Consider the following 15,599-nt stretch of genomic DNA (forward strand, 5'->3'; position numbering starts at 1 on the left):
GGGGGGGGGGTCTATAGTAGACTCCTACAAGTAAGTCACCCTCCCCATGTTCTCCTCATATCTTGACCCAGAGGGTCTCAAAATGCCCTTCCTGTTTTAAAACTCAGTCAGCAGGGAGGTGAGCTGATCTTTGACATAGAGAGCAACACCCCCACCCCTCTTCCCCACACAGTCTCTCCTATACACAGTATAACACTCTACTGCCACCGACTAATCATAGGTAGAGTCCCACCAGGTCTCCATAATTCTTACAAGGTTGTAGTCATTATCACATAGAAGAAGGGCCAGTACCTCATGCTTATTTCCCAGGCTCCTGGCATTTGTGTACAGGTAGTTAAGTCTACCATTTGAAGCCCAGTGCTTCCTTAAGAAATTAAGAGGGGCCTTTCCTTGGGCAGTTGCCAGAGTGAAATCCCGTGTCCTAAAATTTTTCTTGGCCTAAAATTACATCCCTACCTGTCTGTGGCTTATACTGATCTCCAATATGACATTTATTGTAGTGGACAGGAACTATTATAGTTAAGACTGTGTAAGAGTTTCCATTCTTACTCTCCAAACTTTATGATGCTTTCAACCTTCGGTATGAAATTTTCCATGCTTTATGACCTAAGATTGATTCGACACTCCTGAACATAAAATCAACATCTTCCACTATATCCAACACAGTGGCAGAACTGAAACACTCACTACTCAAATTATTTTGCTAAAATCTTTGGCAGTACTGGCATGTGACTCTTTACTATTTGCTTTCAAAGCTGTTGTCCATCCCACTTCAGCCAAGATCCTACCTTATGGGTGTTTCAGCTTTTCTTTTTGCAGATTCAGGAAGACAGCAGAGCACCAGTGTATTTTTGGTTAATGTTTAACAATTTTTCTTTGCTGTCACTGGATGCAGGTTTCCCTTGTCATTTAAAACTCAGACTCCAGGGCTGTTATAGAGGCCAGCTTTTTACACAAACATGGTGAGCCTAAACCCACCAGGAAACTACAGGAAGACAAGGCTGTGCACTATCAACAAAAGCAAAACCCCTTTTTAGATTTACCTTGGGAACATGAGAGAAGCACTCCTTCCTACTCTGGTGTACAAGAAAGGCACACTCTCCCTCCGCCAGAAAGCCTCCCAAACTTTGTGGGTTTCAGGCATTCTGCTGCTGTCTAGCCAAATAGTTCTGAATTATTATATTCACATGTGCTGTTTGAAAGATGAAACACACTTGAAGAGGAACTACCTTTTCAATTTTTTTTTCATTTGCCTTTATTAAAAGAAATTAGGAAATCTCATACCAAAAATAGACAAAAAAATTAAGATTTCTCAGAAGTGAGGAAACGCTATAAGTTAAAATGATTATTCTGTCTCTGAATTTATATCTCATGAATGAAGTAATCTTTTAGTTGCATGATCTCCTGAAATCCCTCAGATAATAAAGAGTATCCCCATTTTTTGTATCTTTAGATGCATATTTATAGAAACTGGAGCAGTATAAACCATAGTGTGCACCATAGAGTTGTGCCAATCATTTATATGAAAATACCTTCTTAAAATAATTCAGATTAAGCTTAGAAAAGAGTAATAATAAAAAATATTGGCATATGTAGGTCATCTAAATTTGCTTCATAGTTAGTTGCCTGATGGTTAGTGTATAAGGAAAACTGTGCTGTTCGATGAAAAGGAAAAGCACAGTGCCTAGGTTTTGATGAAATTATTAAAATACAAACTTTAAAAATAATATATTGACTCATAGAAAAATGAGTCTATAAAGGACCACTGTGAAAATAAAAAATATGACAGTATTCTTGTGCCTCTGGAGCCTACTAGTGATAAATCCTCCTCTCCCCTACCCCCACCCCTCCCAAATTTTGCTCTTTAGCTTCAAAGATCATTTTAAAGAGCCTCTCTATAAATATGTTCTAAAATGTTAATCACTCAAGTACTGTTGAACTTCTCCGGTACATGCACAAAATTTACATCACCTGCTATGCTTCAGCGTGTGCTCCACACATCTTCTGAAGATCCAGATTTTTCAGTGAAAGGGACAAAAGTCTGCAGCAGAAAAAAAAAAGAATAGATATACTTATTTTAATTTTATTTATTCCAAAGTGTGAGAAAATTGAAGACAGAGGTGCAGGATGGGCCCGGATTTAACTACATGTATTCCAAGGAACTGGGTGGCGAGATTGAGTTGATGAATCCAACCTTTCAAGTTTGTAAAAGCACTAGTCTGTGTGACAATGCAAAGTCTATTTTTAGCCCTTCTGATTTAGCAGAGATCAGTTTGGTGGGCGAACAGGCTTATTTACCGAACGTCTCATCCTCCATTCACCTTAACCTACTCAGTGAAAACAGAATGGCTTCTGCAGATGAGCCAAATTTCTGATGAATAGGCAGCTGGCTGTAGAACCAAGATTTGGATGACCTCGGTGAACAGAGTCCTCAGTGTGCTGGGGATAGGACAGAATTTGCATTTACAGTGTTGGAAAATAATGCTTGAGAAATTTAACAGAATTGGTGTTGGTTCAAATAGAAATGTCTCCTAGTGTCATTTCATGACTAACACTGCCATTTAAAGAGAAACTGTCAATTTTATTTTTATAAGTTGACTAATTTCAAAGAAATATATTTTCTGTTAAATCATCCTCAATATAGTGTGTCATTTTTTTAAAAAACTTCTTTGGAAAAAAACTTGATTAACCTTTTTCCCTACCATGTTTATGTTTCTTTTTAAGTAGCGAGAAAGTGATTATATAACACAAGGAAACAGTAAAACTGACCGTGTCAAGCATTGTCAGGAGCACAAAATTGAAAAATGAAAAATGGTGGAGAAGTCTTTTGACTCATCTTCTTTTCCAATAATAGTAATCTTAGGCATTACTTGTAGCAGTAGCAGGTGCAACATTTTCAAATATAAATGTTATTTTTCATTTGATGATGTCTCTTTAGATGAAAAGAGCTCTCCATCATAAAACCATGCAATACATTTTGATGTACTAGTGATTCTTTTAACATCCTGCACGGGCCATGCAGCTGTTTTCATTCAAATTTAGACCTTATTTTCTTACCTAATAGGGGAAAAATCTATTTCTTGAAGTAAAACTATATTACTATGCATAACTCTTCACTCTTCTGGCCACTGTCTTTCAATGTGCAAATACTGAACACATTTATGTGCTCCAGAATGGAATTAGACATCAATTAGCTTTACTAAACTGAAGTCACCATACTGATGTTTATTTACGATCAAAACTAGTTTGGAATTCAGATTTTGTCAATGGTGAATGATTTGCAATCATTTTACCAGCCTCCTGTAACTAGAAGCAATTAACCTGAGAGCATCTTTATATCATTAAAAAATGTGGACATCTTGATTACATTGTATGCTTTTCCACAAAAGCTCTGGCAACACAAAAGTCATAGCTGACACAATCCAAATGACATATGAATGAAAGAGGCGATGCTTCTTGTGTTACAGCAGTGAGAGCATATGAGTTTGGTCATAAATTGTTCCCACTTAAGTTTTTGTCTATTAGAATGTAAATTTCTAGTTATGTGCTCTGATATCTACTTTGCACCACAGGTGCATATATATGTGAATAGATGTATTGTAAGACCTTTCATAGCTTTTTCCTTTGTATTTTTTCTTCCACTTTTATTCCTTTTTACATAAGGAAGGCCATTTAAACTATCATGCAAGAAAAACAGTTTAGAATTGAGCAGGTTTCTGTAAAGAAATAAAACACACTGGCTATCTTGTTCCTTGTGACATTTGCAGAACTCTATTTAGTTGGTATTTCCTTTTAAATCTTTTTACAGATTTATAAACTTGGCTGTTTAAACTTCTCTTTGGCTGAAACTTGGCATACAGCATTAGATCTCAGTCACTGAGCAAATATGGCCATTTTTCACATTATATTCACACAAACAATTGTACCTTTGTAATTTATTAGTCCATAATGTGGTTTTACCTATTGTGTTGTTTTTAATAAATTATTAAACTGACAAATTATTTTGAAAGGATTGTTACACATATAGAAAGGAAAATGAACAAGAGGGGGAGAGGTTACTGTATGAATTTAAAAAAAATTAAAAAGAACCCCCCAGCTTTAGGCCAGATAAGCTTCAGACTAAGTGTTTCTAATATGGACATGACTAGTCTGGATCCCCGGGAAATAAGGAATACTACAAAAATTGCTCTGAGTTTAGAGTCAAGACTTTTGCCTGCATAGCTGTATCAGGTATAAATCTTGCATCATCATACTTCAACAAACATTGATGTACTAGAAGTCTTTGTAGTGCAGGTCTGGGCTTACAGTCTTGGGAACAAAAAGGCTACTACAACAACCTGTAGTGTTGAAATCCTTTCTTGCTCATTGATCATCACCGGTGATGTCCTAGTCGCGGCTGCTTGCAAGTGGTTATTATAAGTGATGCAAGAAGAGAGCTCAGGGCAAAACCTGCTAAATATGACCTCTTTACCTAAAATGAGTCATGAAATAATACACATCCTCTCCTTTGACATTTGGTGCAAAGGGCAGGTCTGGAGGGTGATAACATTCTCATTAATCTAGTAAGAGAGGTGTTGCAGTGGCCATTGGAAAATATCCCAAGTCTTGCTGATAGATCTGTGTTGACATTTATTTGCACATTGTCAGACTTATTTATATGGAGTGAGTAAAAAGGAAGCCTTGCTTTTAAAACAAAGTAAAAAATCCTTCCCATTCTCCTTGTTCTGCCTTCTCCCTTTATCACATTTTTCTTTTAATTAATTTGCATCACTCAAAAAGATGGAAACAGTAAGAGCCAAATACTGCTCATCAGAAGATCACTTCCAAGTTTTATTAATCTTTTCCAATGTGTTCTCCTGCTTGAAAAAGAAAAACCCTGCCAAAAGCACTCTTTGGCATGTAGTTAAATAATTTAGGGTAGCAGACATTCACTCTGAATTCTTGGCAGCTGTTAAGCAGGTCAGGTATCCAAGGAGAAGGGTGTAACTTTTAATATTTGTGAATAATTGCTTCTACAAAACTTAGGGCAACTATGCACACTATAATTTTGGCAAGTAACATAAACTACAGTGTAGGATCTTTTCTTTATATTTCCCCAGGACTGTGAAAAAGCTTGTAATACAGGACACATTTCCCAGGGTTCTGGAAATCATTTTAATGGTTGAGCAACCCTAATCTTAAAAAAAATGTGCAGGCCCTATTGTTCAGCAGCTTTTCTAAAAATATATTTCAACTGCAGTTCTTATTTTACATTGCTAATGTGTGTCCTTGTTAAGCCCTTTATGTAATCACTAAGGTAAGTCTTCAGAAATAAGTAGGCACTGCCAAAAAGGAGAGGGGCACTCTAGGACATATTACAGAGAATGAAATAACTCAGCTTGAAGGAAAAATTGAGTCTGCTGTGAATAATAAACGAGATGTGGTTTAGGATGTTTGCCTACCTTTTTAACCATCATCAGCATTAAAATGGAATTCAGGCAGTGGCTTTAAGCAGCAAACTGACTTTAACTGCATCTAAATAGTTTCCTGGCAGGGGAGAACCAGGGATCCACATGTGATGCCATTGGTCTGCCCACACTGCGATCTATTTAAAAAAATAATGACTCCATAACTGCCCTATGATACAGAGGGATTTAGAATCAAAAGGATTAGTGGCCCTACATACTTGTTACTAATTGTCTTTGACAATTCATCATCTAAACAGGAACATATTACAATTTCAAATGGAGGCTGTAGTCCACTACAGTGAAAAATATAATTGTAGCTCCCTTTGTGCCCTAGACAGCAACATTAAGTCATTTGCTTCAGTGGCCCTCTGTTAATCATGAGGGTACAATGTTTCCAAGACAGGCACTTTATTCCAGTGGCTGCAGACACAGATTAAGGTCTTTAAATGTATTTTGCAGATAAGTACCTTAGTGTATGTGCTTTCTTTCCCCTCCCTAGCCCAGTAAATCTCACCCTTCAAAATACCTGTTTTCAACTTCCAAGTATAGTTATGCATCGTACTTGGGGATAATGATCTTATTTATTCTTCTGTTCTTTTAATCTGTGGTGGTAGGATTTATTTATTTCTAAGCCTCACATCACACCAGTCTTCTTTCTTTTCCTTCATCTTTAGATGGTGCTCCCAAGACCCAGATGTCAGACTGTGGAAGATATTTTTCCAGCAGTTGCATCTGGTTTCTTGGCAAGCTCTTCAAGCAGTTGTGCTGGCAGCTTTGGAGTTACTCAGGGTTGGTGACATGGTTAAACCACAGATGGGACTGTGGGATGTCTTGTCTTCCTGAATGCCACTTTCTTTGGACTCACTTAGCATTCTGTGGAGTGCCTCTGCTTGATGCATCTAAATCTCTCATGCAGGTTGTACATAGGCCCATGTGTGGAAATAAAGACAGTGCTCTCTCACCACCTCATGCCCATATATTTTTTTTCCTGCAGGCTGAAGTGCTAGCCAGCTCCCTAGTATACATTCCCCCCACCTCCACCATCCCCGCACAATTTTTTACAATGGTAAACTTCAGTCTTGGTACCAGATAATGTGCTGCTTTTAGAAGAAATGTATTTATGAACTCAATTCCAAAATTGCTAGGATCCCGCTACAGAAGTTGGAAACTGGCTGTGAAAGCTAGGAGTCATTCTAATCATTTTTATAACCCCTCTCAATGTGTATCTGCTACCTGCCAAGTAGTCTTAAGGAAACAAAAATGCTATTTGAGAGATGAAGAAGGGTGAAACAATATAGGAGTTCTATGAAATATGTGTGGTACTGAAAAATGAGTAAATTAGATTATACTGTATTACTTTAGTTATAGTTAGAGCTGTGTAAAATCTGGAAAAAAGAAGTTGGAAAATTATCACAATTCAAGTTGACTCTTTCATTTGATGGATTGCATGCCTCCTTTTTTTTCACAATTCACAAATGTGACAGATCCCCTAGTTGGGTGGTCTGTGGGAACTGAACCCAGAATCGTTGAATTTAAAGATATCAGTTCTTACTGCTTGAGATAAATAATGAGGGTCAGTAATTCAAATGAGGTAGTACAAACCTCCATAAGTGCTCTAACTACTGCTGTAGACAAAGCTGTACTGGTAGCCTGGGTTATGCAAACATTTGTGGGACTGAATTTATAATGGTGGCACTACATATGAACTTGGAATTGTGTGGGAACGAGAATGTTCATTAAATGCAATGCACAATTTACTGTTTGTATTTCCATTTCTCAGAGACTGATAATGAGACTTAAGTGATAAATCGAACCTTATAAAAAATTAAGGCAAATCATTTGCAAATAACCTGAGACTGAATTTTGTATTATTAACTCTTTTCAAAGTTATAGTGAGTAAATTTAGAAAATAAAGTCATTTCCCTAGTAGGTTAGAAACAGAAAGAAAAACTTAGCCTAAACAAACAGCCCAAATCTGTAGTAATTTAGAATGTAATGCTCCCAAACAGCTGTTTATGAAAGAGTTGCGTTCTGGTCACCTGTCCAAAGGCAGCAGAAGGTACAGTCACTATTTCAGTACAAGGATATGGGAACATGAACAAGGTAATGTGAGGTAAGCTACGGTGTAAACTTGCAGCAGTTTAGTTACTGTCCAGTAATTACCTATGTGTTGCCTTTACCATCGGAAAAGAGCATGTACACAGACAGTTACCAAGGAGTAGCTGGTATGCTGTAATTTCACTCCTTAGCTTACCTCTCAGTAGCTTGTTCAAATGCCCATGCCCTAAAACTGTAATTTTAAAAAGACAGCAATTTACAGTTAAAGGATTCAGAACAAAAACGTCAGCTACTTGAGTCCAGATCAGCTAGGACAGATAATAGTCAATAACGCCTTGTTTGTATGTTTTTAAAGAAAAATCCTTAACTTGCAAATCAAGCTGAGAATTAGATCTACAAATGGAAGGAATTTTCAGTTAAGACAGACTGATATGACAGCGTGATTTTCTTTGTTGCACCCATGTTTTGCAAGTGCAATGTTGCATTGCCAAAAACATACTAGGTGCATTATACATAATTAAGGTTACAAGAACTCTGTCCCAAAGCAAACAGCAGATCCTTCAGAGAGAGAGAGTGTATGAACAGGGGAGCATGGCTAGAGTAATCCATCCCGTCACCGCTTCCGTGGCATCAGCCATCATTGGTTTAGAGATGTCAGGTGATACATCCCTGATTGCTTTATATAAATTCCCCAAGGAACCTGTCCTCCACGAATGTGTCTAATTCTGTTTTAAAGATAAACACTGACCATTAAGGGTTCACCATCTCTTATTATTATGTCTGCATAATAATTAGTATATTAGAGTATTATTTCCTGGGTGCAACCAGAATACAAGTGAATATTTTTTGGAACAATATGGGATTACTGCAATGATGAAATCATCAGATGATGAAATCTAATCTACAGGAAGTTGTGCACCTGGGCAAAGAAAGGCAATAGCTTTTCTGCCCTACTTTTTTGAGCACTGTTACTGTGTCCTGACTTAAAAGTTTATATTGTCCTCATCACATTGTATCTTAAGGGACCAATTTGTCAAGTATTTTCTCTCTGCTTTCCTTCTCCCCACTGCCTTGACAGCCTGCATGTAATCAACCAAGGCAACAGTGTTCCAGGTTTTTGTTTTGTGCTGCTTAATGTGGATTTAAGAACATTAGAAGAGTGGCAAAGTTTGTTTTTGTAACATGACTATTTAAACAACTAGGACTTAAAAATGCCTTTGTTCTGAGATCACCACTTCATAAGGCTGATATAGTGATACAGCACTACTATGTAATATTGTGCACATGTGTGTTCATTCACACACATACATCAAAGAGACTTGATGACATTGTGTAACCATAAAAGCAAAGCTCAAGTTATTTGCAGTGTCACAGGAAACCTGTTATGTGCGCAGATTCTCTTACAGTTTTCCTGGTGTATGTGTTGCACTTCAGAATCCCACACCTTATCCCAGTGGTCCAAAATGTCCATTTTCAGCAAGTCTTCATAAAATTTTGCTGAGAAACATAGGAAACAAGGAAACTAGTTTCGTTTGATTTGCTTTTTGATTCCTTTTTAAAAACTTACAGTTTTGAGATTTGAGTTTTAAATCTTAATCAGGTAGGGTATGCTTCACCATGGTGGCGTGCAGCTCCCAGCGGCAGCACCAAGCTTCCTCACCTGGTTCCACTCTGCCCTGCTGTGCCATGTCCTGCCTACTGGGCTGCAGAGGCCCCGGGGAGAGAGCAGTAGAGCGGGGAGCTTGAGCCTGCTGTGGGCAGCCCACAACCACCGGCCCACGGGCTCGGCACTGGCTGTGCCACCTGTGAAGGAGGGGGAGGTGGACTCCACGCTCTGCTCCACTGCAGCAACTGCCGCCTCGCATGGGTGCTGCTCTAGGGGGCAGGGCTGCAGACCCAGGTCCCTGGCCCCATAGCCCTGGCAGCAGAGGGCCGCCTCTGGCAGGGTTGGGGGTGTGGGGCTGTGGGTGGTGTTTGAGGGGCACCAGCAAGGCCAGTGGGCTGTGGGTAGGGAATGAGGGACACCAGAAAGGCTGGTGGGCTGGGGGTCAAGACTGAGGGGCAATGGCATGGACAGGGCACCAGCATATCAGGGCTGCTTAGTGCCACAAAGTAGTGGCAGGGGAGCAGGGGGACAGCCACAGCTGGACCCACATCCTGGTGAGAGAATAGGGCAGAGGAGCTCTGATTTTCCATGATAAAAAAACAAAAATCAAATGCCAAAAATTATAGGTACAGTACAACCTCATAAATCCGGATATCAAAATCTGGCACTTCCCCCCACCGCTTAAGGACCAGCCACTGCTCCCCCTCACTCTCCTGGATGTAGAGGGGGAAGCTTGCATGCAGCAGCTACTGCCACCATTCACCACCCTGTGCTGCCACCTTGCATGCAACCACTGCTCTGGGTCCAGCCACCGCTACCCCCTCCCCTTTCCAGCAGGTGCTTGGTCCCGAGCAAATTTCCGGCAGGTGCTTGGTCCCGAGCGTGCCGGTTTTATGAGGTTATACTGTATTTAGAAAATTTATTTTATTATAGTGGATGAGGTCCTGGTAGGCTTCCAAATTGCTTTAAAATTGTACATATGTCAATAAAACATTGTGTTCAACTGATACTTATATATATATATATAGTGGTGTTTCATTTCAATCATGGCAAAATGCAGATTTTGAGGGTTTTAATCAGAGAATTTGTGATTTTTAAACAGAGAAAACCAGGATCCCTATAAGCTATCATCTACTGGCCCAAGATGCAACCTACAGTCAGCCAACAGCCAAAATTCCAAAATAACAGGTGCAGTAATAACAAGTGTATTGGTGTAGTTTGGGGGGTGTCAAACATACAGCCCATGGGCCACATGTGGCCTGTTAAGATGGGTCAGCTGGCCCACAGGGCTGGATAACCCATGCCCATGAGTGTAATGCAGCCCATGGGGCATATCGCCTTACCTATGTAAGCAATTGTATCAGCATGGCTCTGGAATCCAGGAAGTTAATGCCTGCTGCTGCCTGCTTTCCCTTCCCTGACCTTAGCCTCTGCCAAAACTGGTTTGGTCACCTTTAGCAACTTAAATCAGCCACAGGGAAAGGTGCATAGGAGGAGCAAGCAGCAGTGGAATTAACCCCCTCGGTTCCGGAGCTGTGCTGATACAATGGCTTTGGTAGCTACAGGGTTTAACGCTGTGGTCAGAGATGGATCGTCTGGCTGGTGAGGAGCTCTGTGATCTGAATCCAGCCTATGTAGCTGAATGAGTCTGACATCCTTGAAATGAAGCCTGTCATACACATACAGTAGTAGCTTTATATTCATCATTGCCTTCAGTAATTGAGGGTTAGTTTTGCTTTCACCAGTTTTTGGATTTCTTCAGAGACCACTTAAAATTCCTAATCTGTCAAAAGAACAAAGGCCTCTTTTAATAATGAATCGTAATACTTATGGCCTCCAAACTTATGCATCTGAATACTCTCAATTTACGTGCCATCATATCCATAATACAGTTCTGACAGGAGTAACAGAATAATATGCACGAGTTTCAAATAAAGTAAGATCCCTGTAGGGATTATTGGATATAACATACATGTGGTGATTTCAGTGGTAAGTGAATATTGTAAGGCCAAGTCCCTGGACTAACAGTCTCCAACATGGGCTGCCTGTTCTCTTTGTTGTTATTTATTTTTGCAGCACCCCAAGTTACACTGCTATTCACTGCTTGTCACTTTTGACTGCATCTAAGCAGTGGTGAACCTCTTGAGATATGCAGAGGGCCATGGGAGAGGAGGCATGGCTGAAATCAAGAAGGGGAAGAGAAGAAGACAGCCAACATAAGAGAAGAGACAGAGAGAGGGAAGGAGAAGTAGCTATCCCAGTTTTAATGCTCATGGGAGCATTATATGTCTTAGTCTGTTTCTGCTCCTAATCTAAATAACTGATCATAGTTGTATTGATTGTGAAAGAATCTCAGCCAAAATAAATAAATGAGAGAGCATCCTTCCTAAAATGTTGGCATGAACTTGTAAGCCCATCCCCCTGCCTACATATTGTCAGCCTGAGCATTGATATGGGGGAAATCCCTTAACGGACAAAACTATAAATGAAACCACTGTTGGCAGGAGAAAAGAAATAGCTCAATTTAACGGAAGTATTTTCATTTGAGAGTTGCTGTTCTTTCCTCCTAGTTGTCTAGCCGGTAGAGAGTGCTAGGGTGCTTCCTGTTTGAGACAGTGCAAGGGTGGTTTCCCCAAAGCTTCTAATGTTAGAATAATGCTCTGGAGACATTGCGGTGATAAATGGGTTCCTTCAGTTATATCTGCGTCCTGTTCTCCCTTCCCCATCCTGCATGTGAATACAGTTGCACAGTCCAGGCATTCAGCAAAACCATAGCTCTCTCCTTTGTAAGAAGTAACAGTTCTGACCTGTTTCCTCCAGTATTTCAGCTGCAGTGCCTTCTTGAAAAGTTTATCTACTCAGTCCATTAATTTGAGGTTCAGAGCTCCTTGTTATCAGCCGCTTCCTAGGAAGATGACAAAAATGAAATGGGGAGTTTATGATTAACAGAGAAGAGCTAGTGAATTGGCTTGTCGTTTGTGATGTGCCACATTCTATTTCATTATTTTTTACTTTTGCTGTTCATTTCCAGATAATAGATCCAAGGGAGTGGCCCCCGTCATCTTGTTGATTCATAGTGTAATGATTTTGTTCTGGATGTCAGATTATAGCTGGTAATAAAAGCTGCAGGAAGAGGATTCAGTATTACTTATCTTCTGTAATAGATCGTGCCCCCTTTCCCTCCTGCATATGTTGCAACTATGCTTTGACCAGATATGACTTATACATTGATAGAACTGTAAGGCTTCTGGAAAGCTTGATACTATAACCTAGGCAGGAAAGAAAACATAGGAGTAATATTGCTATTAGTTAGCAGCGCCCTGAGGTTGGTTCCTATTCTTCTTCTTTCTTTAAAAAAAAAAAATCAGCGTATTTGTGTTTGACACTGTGTGTGTGTTTCCATTTCTATATAATTTCATGTGCATATGAAATGCGATTGAAGGGAAGAGCAAAAAGAAATAAAGATGGTTCTCTTAACCTATTTGACCCAGTTCAATCAACTTGCATTCTTCTATTTATGTTTCCATGCTTTTCACAGTTGTGAACAATATTATTTTTAGATTTTAAAAGTTGTGTGTTGTTGATAAGTTAAGATTTCATATCATGGCTTCCTTTTCTGCTTCCAGGTTTTTCCCATTCGGCCTTCACATTCGGTATTGAAAGTCACATTAGTCAGTCCAACATCAACGGAACACTAGTGCCACCTGCTGCCCTCATCTCCATACTTCAGAAAGGTCTGCAATATGTGGAGGCTGAGATCAGCATCAATGAAGTAAGTATACTGATTGCCACAAGCAGAAAGTACACTTCTGTGATAACAGACGTGCTAGGAGTTGACATAAAATCCCATGTTTTAGTTTCTCTTAACAGTTCAGATGCACATGACAACTCCTGAGCTTTCCATAGATTGGCTGCATTTTATTCCTATGTTTTCACTGAAAAAACATCTGAAAGGCTCCAAGATGGTTCTTTTCAGTTTGTAGTTATTGTTCTAAGAATTTGTTAAATGACTTAAGTGGATTTGATTATGTCACTGGTATTTAGATAAGGAAGCTAAATATACACAGAGCCTTGCAATATATAAAAGAAGTGTTTTTCAAAAAGTTAAGTGAGAAAAGCATGCGGTGTAACTTAAAACTTCCAAGTGCTAACCAGCTACAAGAAACCTGATCCAAAATCCAGTGAAGTTAACAGAAAAATTCCTTTACATTTAGTAACAGATTTTGGATCACGTGCTAGAAAAGTTAAACATAATCAAATGGTATGACAGCTCAAGGCACTAGGAGCAAGGAGTTTGCTGATTGAAGCCTGGCTCTGTTGAATTTAGGCAAGTCACGTAACTTGACCTTTGAATGTGCCATTTCAAAATATACAATATTTTTTTGGTATCCTTCATTTATATATTAATATTATAGAAGCACCAAGAGAACATCTCTGTCTGCTAGCATAATGTCCTTTTAAGCTTGTTGGAATATACCGAGGTCTGTACAAGAAAAGCCAGTACTTCTGCCTCACCCAGCTGACCAATGTGAAAACACACTGAAATGAAACAAAGCACAGCAAAAAGACATTTGCTGTGTTACTATACTAATCAAACAGGCTCTTTACTACACATTACTGTTTATATAAAAAGCTGACGTGTCTCTTTATTGTCGAAGGTTAGTGCCTGAGCAGTATGGGTGAGGACAAAAGGGACTGGAGAAAGGGTGAAGAAGGACACATATTTTATAATATATGGTTTGGGTATTTGATGTTTCTTTTTAGAAGTGAAATTCTGTCTGGTTTTCTTTTTCTCTTAAAAAAGCTAACAATATTGTTTAGGTGATATATATATCTGTATATAGCTATATAGATATAGATATAAAAGCAATGACATCAGAGATTAATGCCAAATTATACAACCATATATTTGTAGGTAATAAAATATCTGTTGCTGTTTGACCTCATTTTCTACCACTTAACATTTTGCTGTATCCCTTTAATAAGAACCACATGGTTCTAATCCCTTGACTCAGATCTAATCTCTTGCCTCAGAAAATGGTACCACTACCAATTTAGTCTGTGTGCAAATATATGGGTCCACATGTGGGGTTTTTTCCTCTTTTTTTTAGCACTGATAACCACAGGGAAGTAAAAACAATGCACTGCAACTTACCTGAACTGTGCTTACTAATTATAAAGTATCTAGTGTCTGATTGTGTTATTTAACTTATTTAATTAAGTTGCCTAAAAATCCATGTCCCCTATTCATTTCACTGTATTTTATAACAAGTAAAATTATTGTCTCACAGAATTCTGAAGCAATACATAAAAGACAAAAAATAAGTAGATAGGACTGGAAATGCTTCATTGCTAATTGAAGCTTCAGAGAAGGTTAGATGCGACCTTAAATGCCTCAGCATTTTCTTTCACTCAGAAAATATTGATTGACCTTTGATGGTTATTTTTTAAATAAATCTCTCTCTCCTGATCCAGAATCCTCTCTTTGTCACTTCATCCCAGCTTTAGATCTCTTGCAATGAGGGAATCATTAGCTGCCTGATGTTTTGAAGTTTTGTTAGTTGTGTGCTGTCTGTGGCACAAACTTAAGAGCAGGTTGACATTGTGTACCTAGACTTCCAAAAGGCCTTTGATCTAGTATCTCACAATATCCTCGTGAAAAATTGGAGGATTGTGCACTTAACTCTGAGACAGTCAGGTAGGTGAGAAACTGGCTGCAGGATAGGACCAGATGTCATCCTGGTGAGAAGTGAGCAGCGGTGTCCCGCAGGGGTTGGTGCTTAGTCCAGTACTTTTGAACATCTTTATTAACAATTTGGATGTGGGGGTGAAGAGCTCACTGGCCAAGTTTGCGGACGACACCAAGTTATGGGGAAGCATGGTTTCGCTTGAAGATAGGCTGCAGATACAGGTGGACCTAGACAGGCTGGCAAGTTGGGCAGATTGGAATCTGATAAAGTCCAACATTGAAAAATGTAAAGTGCTCTACCTCGGGACAAGCAACCTCCAACATACCTACAGGCTTGGTGGCACCAAACTGGCTAGCACCATGAATGAAAGGGGCCTGGGAGTAATAACAGACCACAGTATGAATATAAGATGGCAGTGTGATGGTGTACCCAGTAGGGCAAATAATACTCTGGCATTCATCAATGGATGAGTCTCCAGCAAAACCAAGGAAGTGATTCTTCCACTCTATTCAGCACCGGTGATACCGCAGCTGGAGTACTGCATCCAGTTCTGGGCACCACACTTTAACAAGGACATGGACAAGCTTGAGAGAGTTCAAAGAAGAGCCACTCGTATGAGCAGAGTCTTAAATGGCAAGCCATACAAGGAAAGACTGAGAGATCTGGGACTCTTCAGCCTGAAGAAAAGAAAGCTGAAAGGGGACCTGGTAGCAGCTTACCGCTACACTAGGGGAGTCCATCAAGGGCTCAGTGAGCAACAGTTCAACAGGGCACCCAAGGGGAAAACCAGGAGCAATG

The 15,599-nt window shown here is 39.5% G+C and overlaps 1 protein-coding gene across 1 annotated transcript in view; it reads left to right on the top strand.

Annotated features, from left to right (window-relative positions):
- Positions 1–15,599, top strand: part of TBL1X (transducin beta like 1X-linked) — a 372,330-nt gene that overhangs the window by 271,053 nt on the left and 85,678 nt on the right. The window contains exon 5 of the mRNA XM_019524649.1: positions 12,738–12,883. Coding sequence (XP_019380194.1) covers positions 12,738–12,883 — 146 coding nt within the window. The remainder of the gene's footprint in view (positions 1–12,737; positions 12,884–15,599) is intronic.

The sequence above is a fragment of the Gavialis gangeticus genome, unplaced genomic scaffold (genome assembly GCF_001723915.1).
Source record: "Gavialis gangeticus isolate Ggan-Ray unplaced genomic scaffold, GavGan_comp1, whole genome shotgun sequence".
Lineage (NCBI taxonomy): Eukaryota > Metazoa > Chordata > Crocodylia > Gavialidae > Gavialis > Gavialis gangeticus.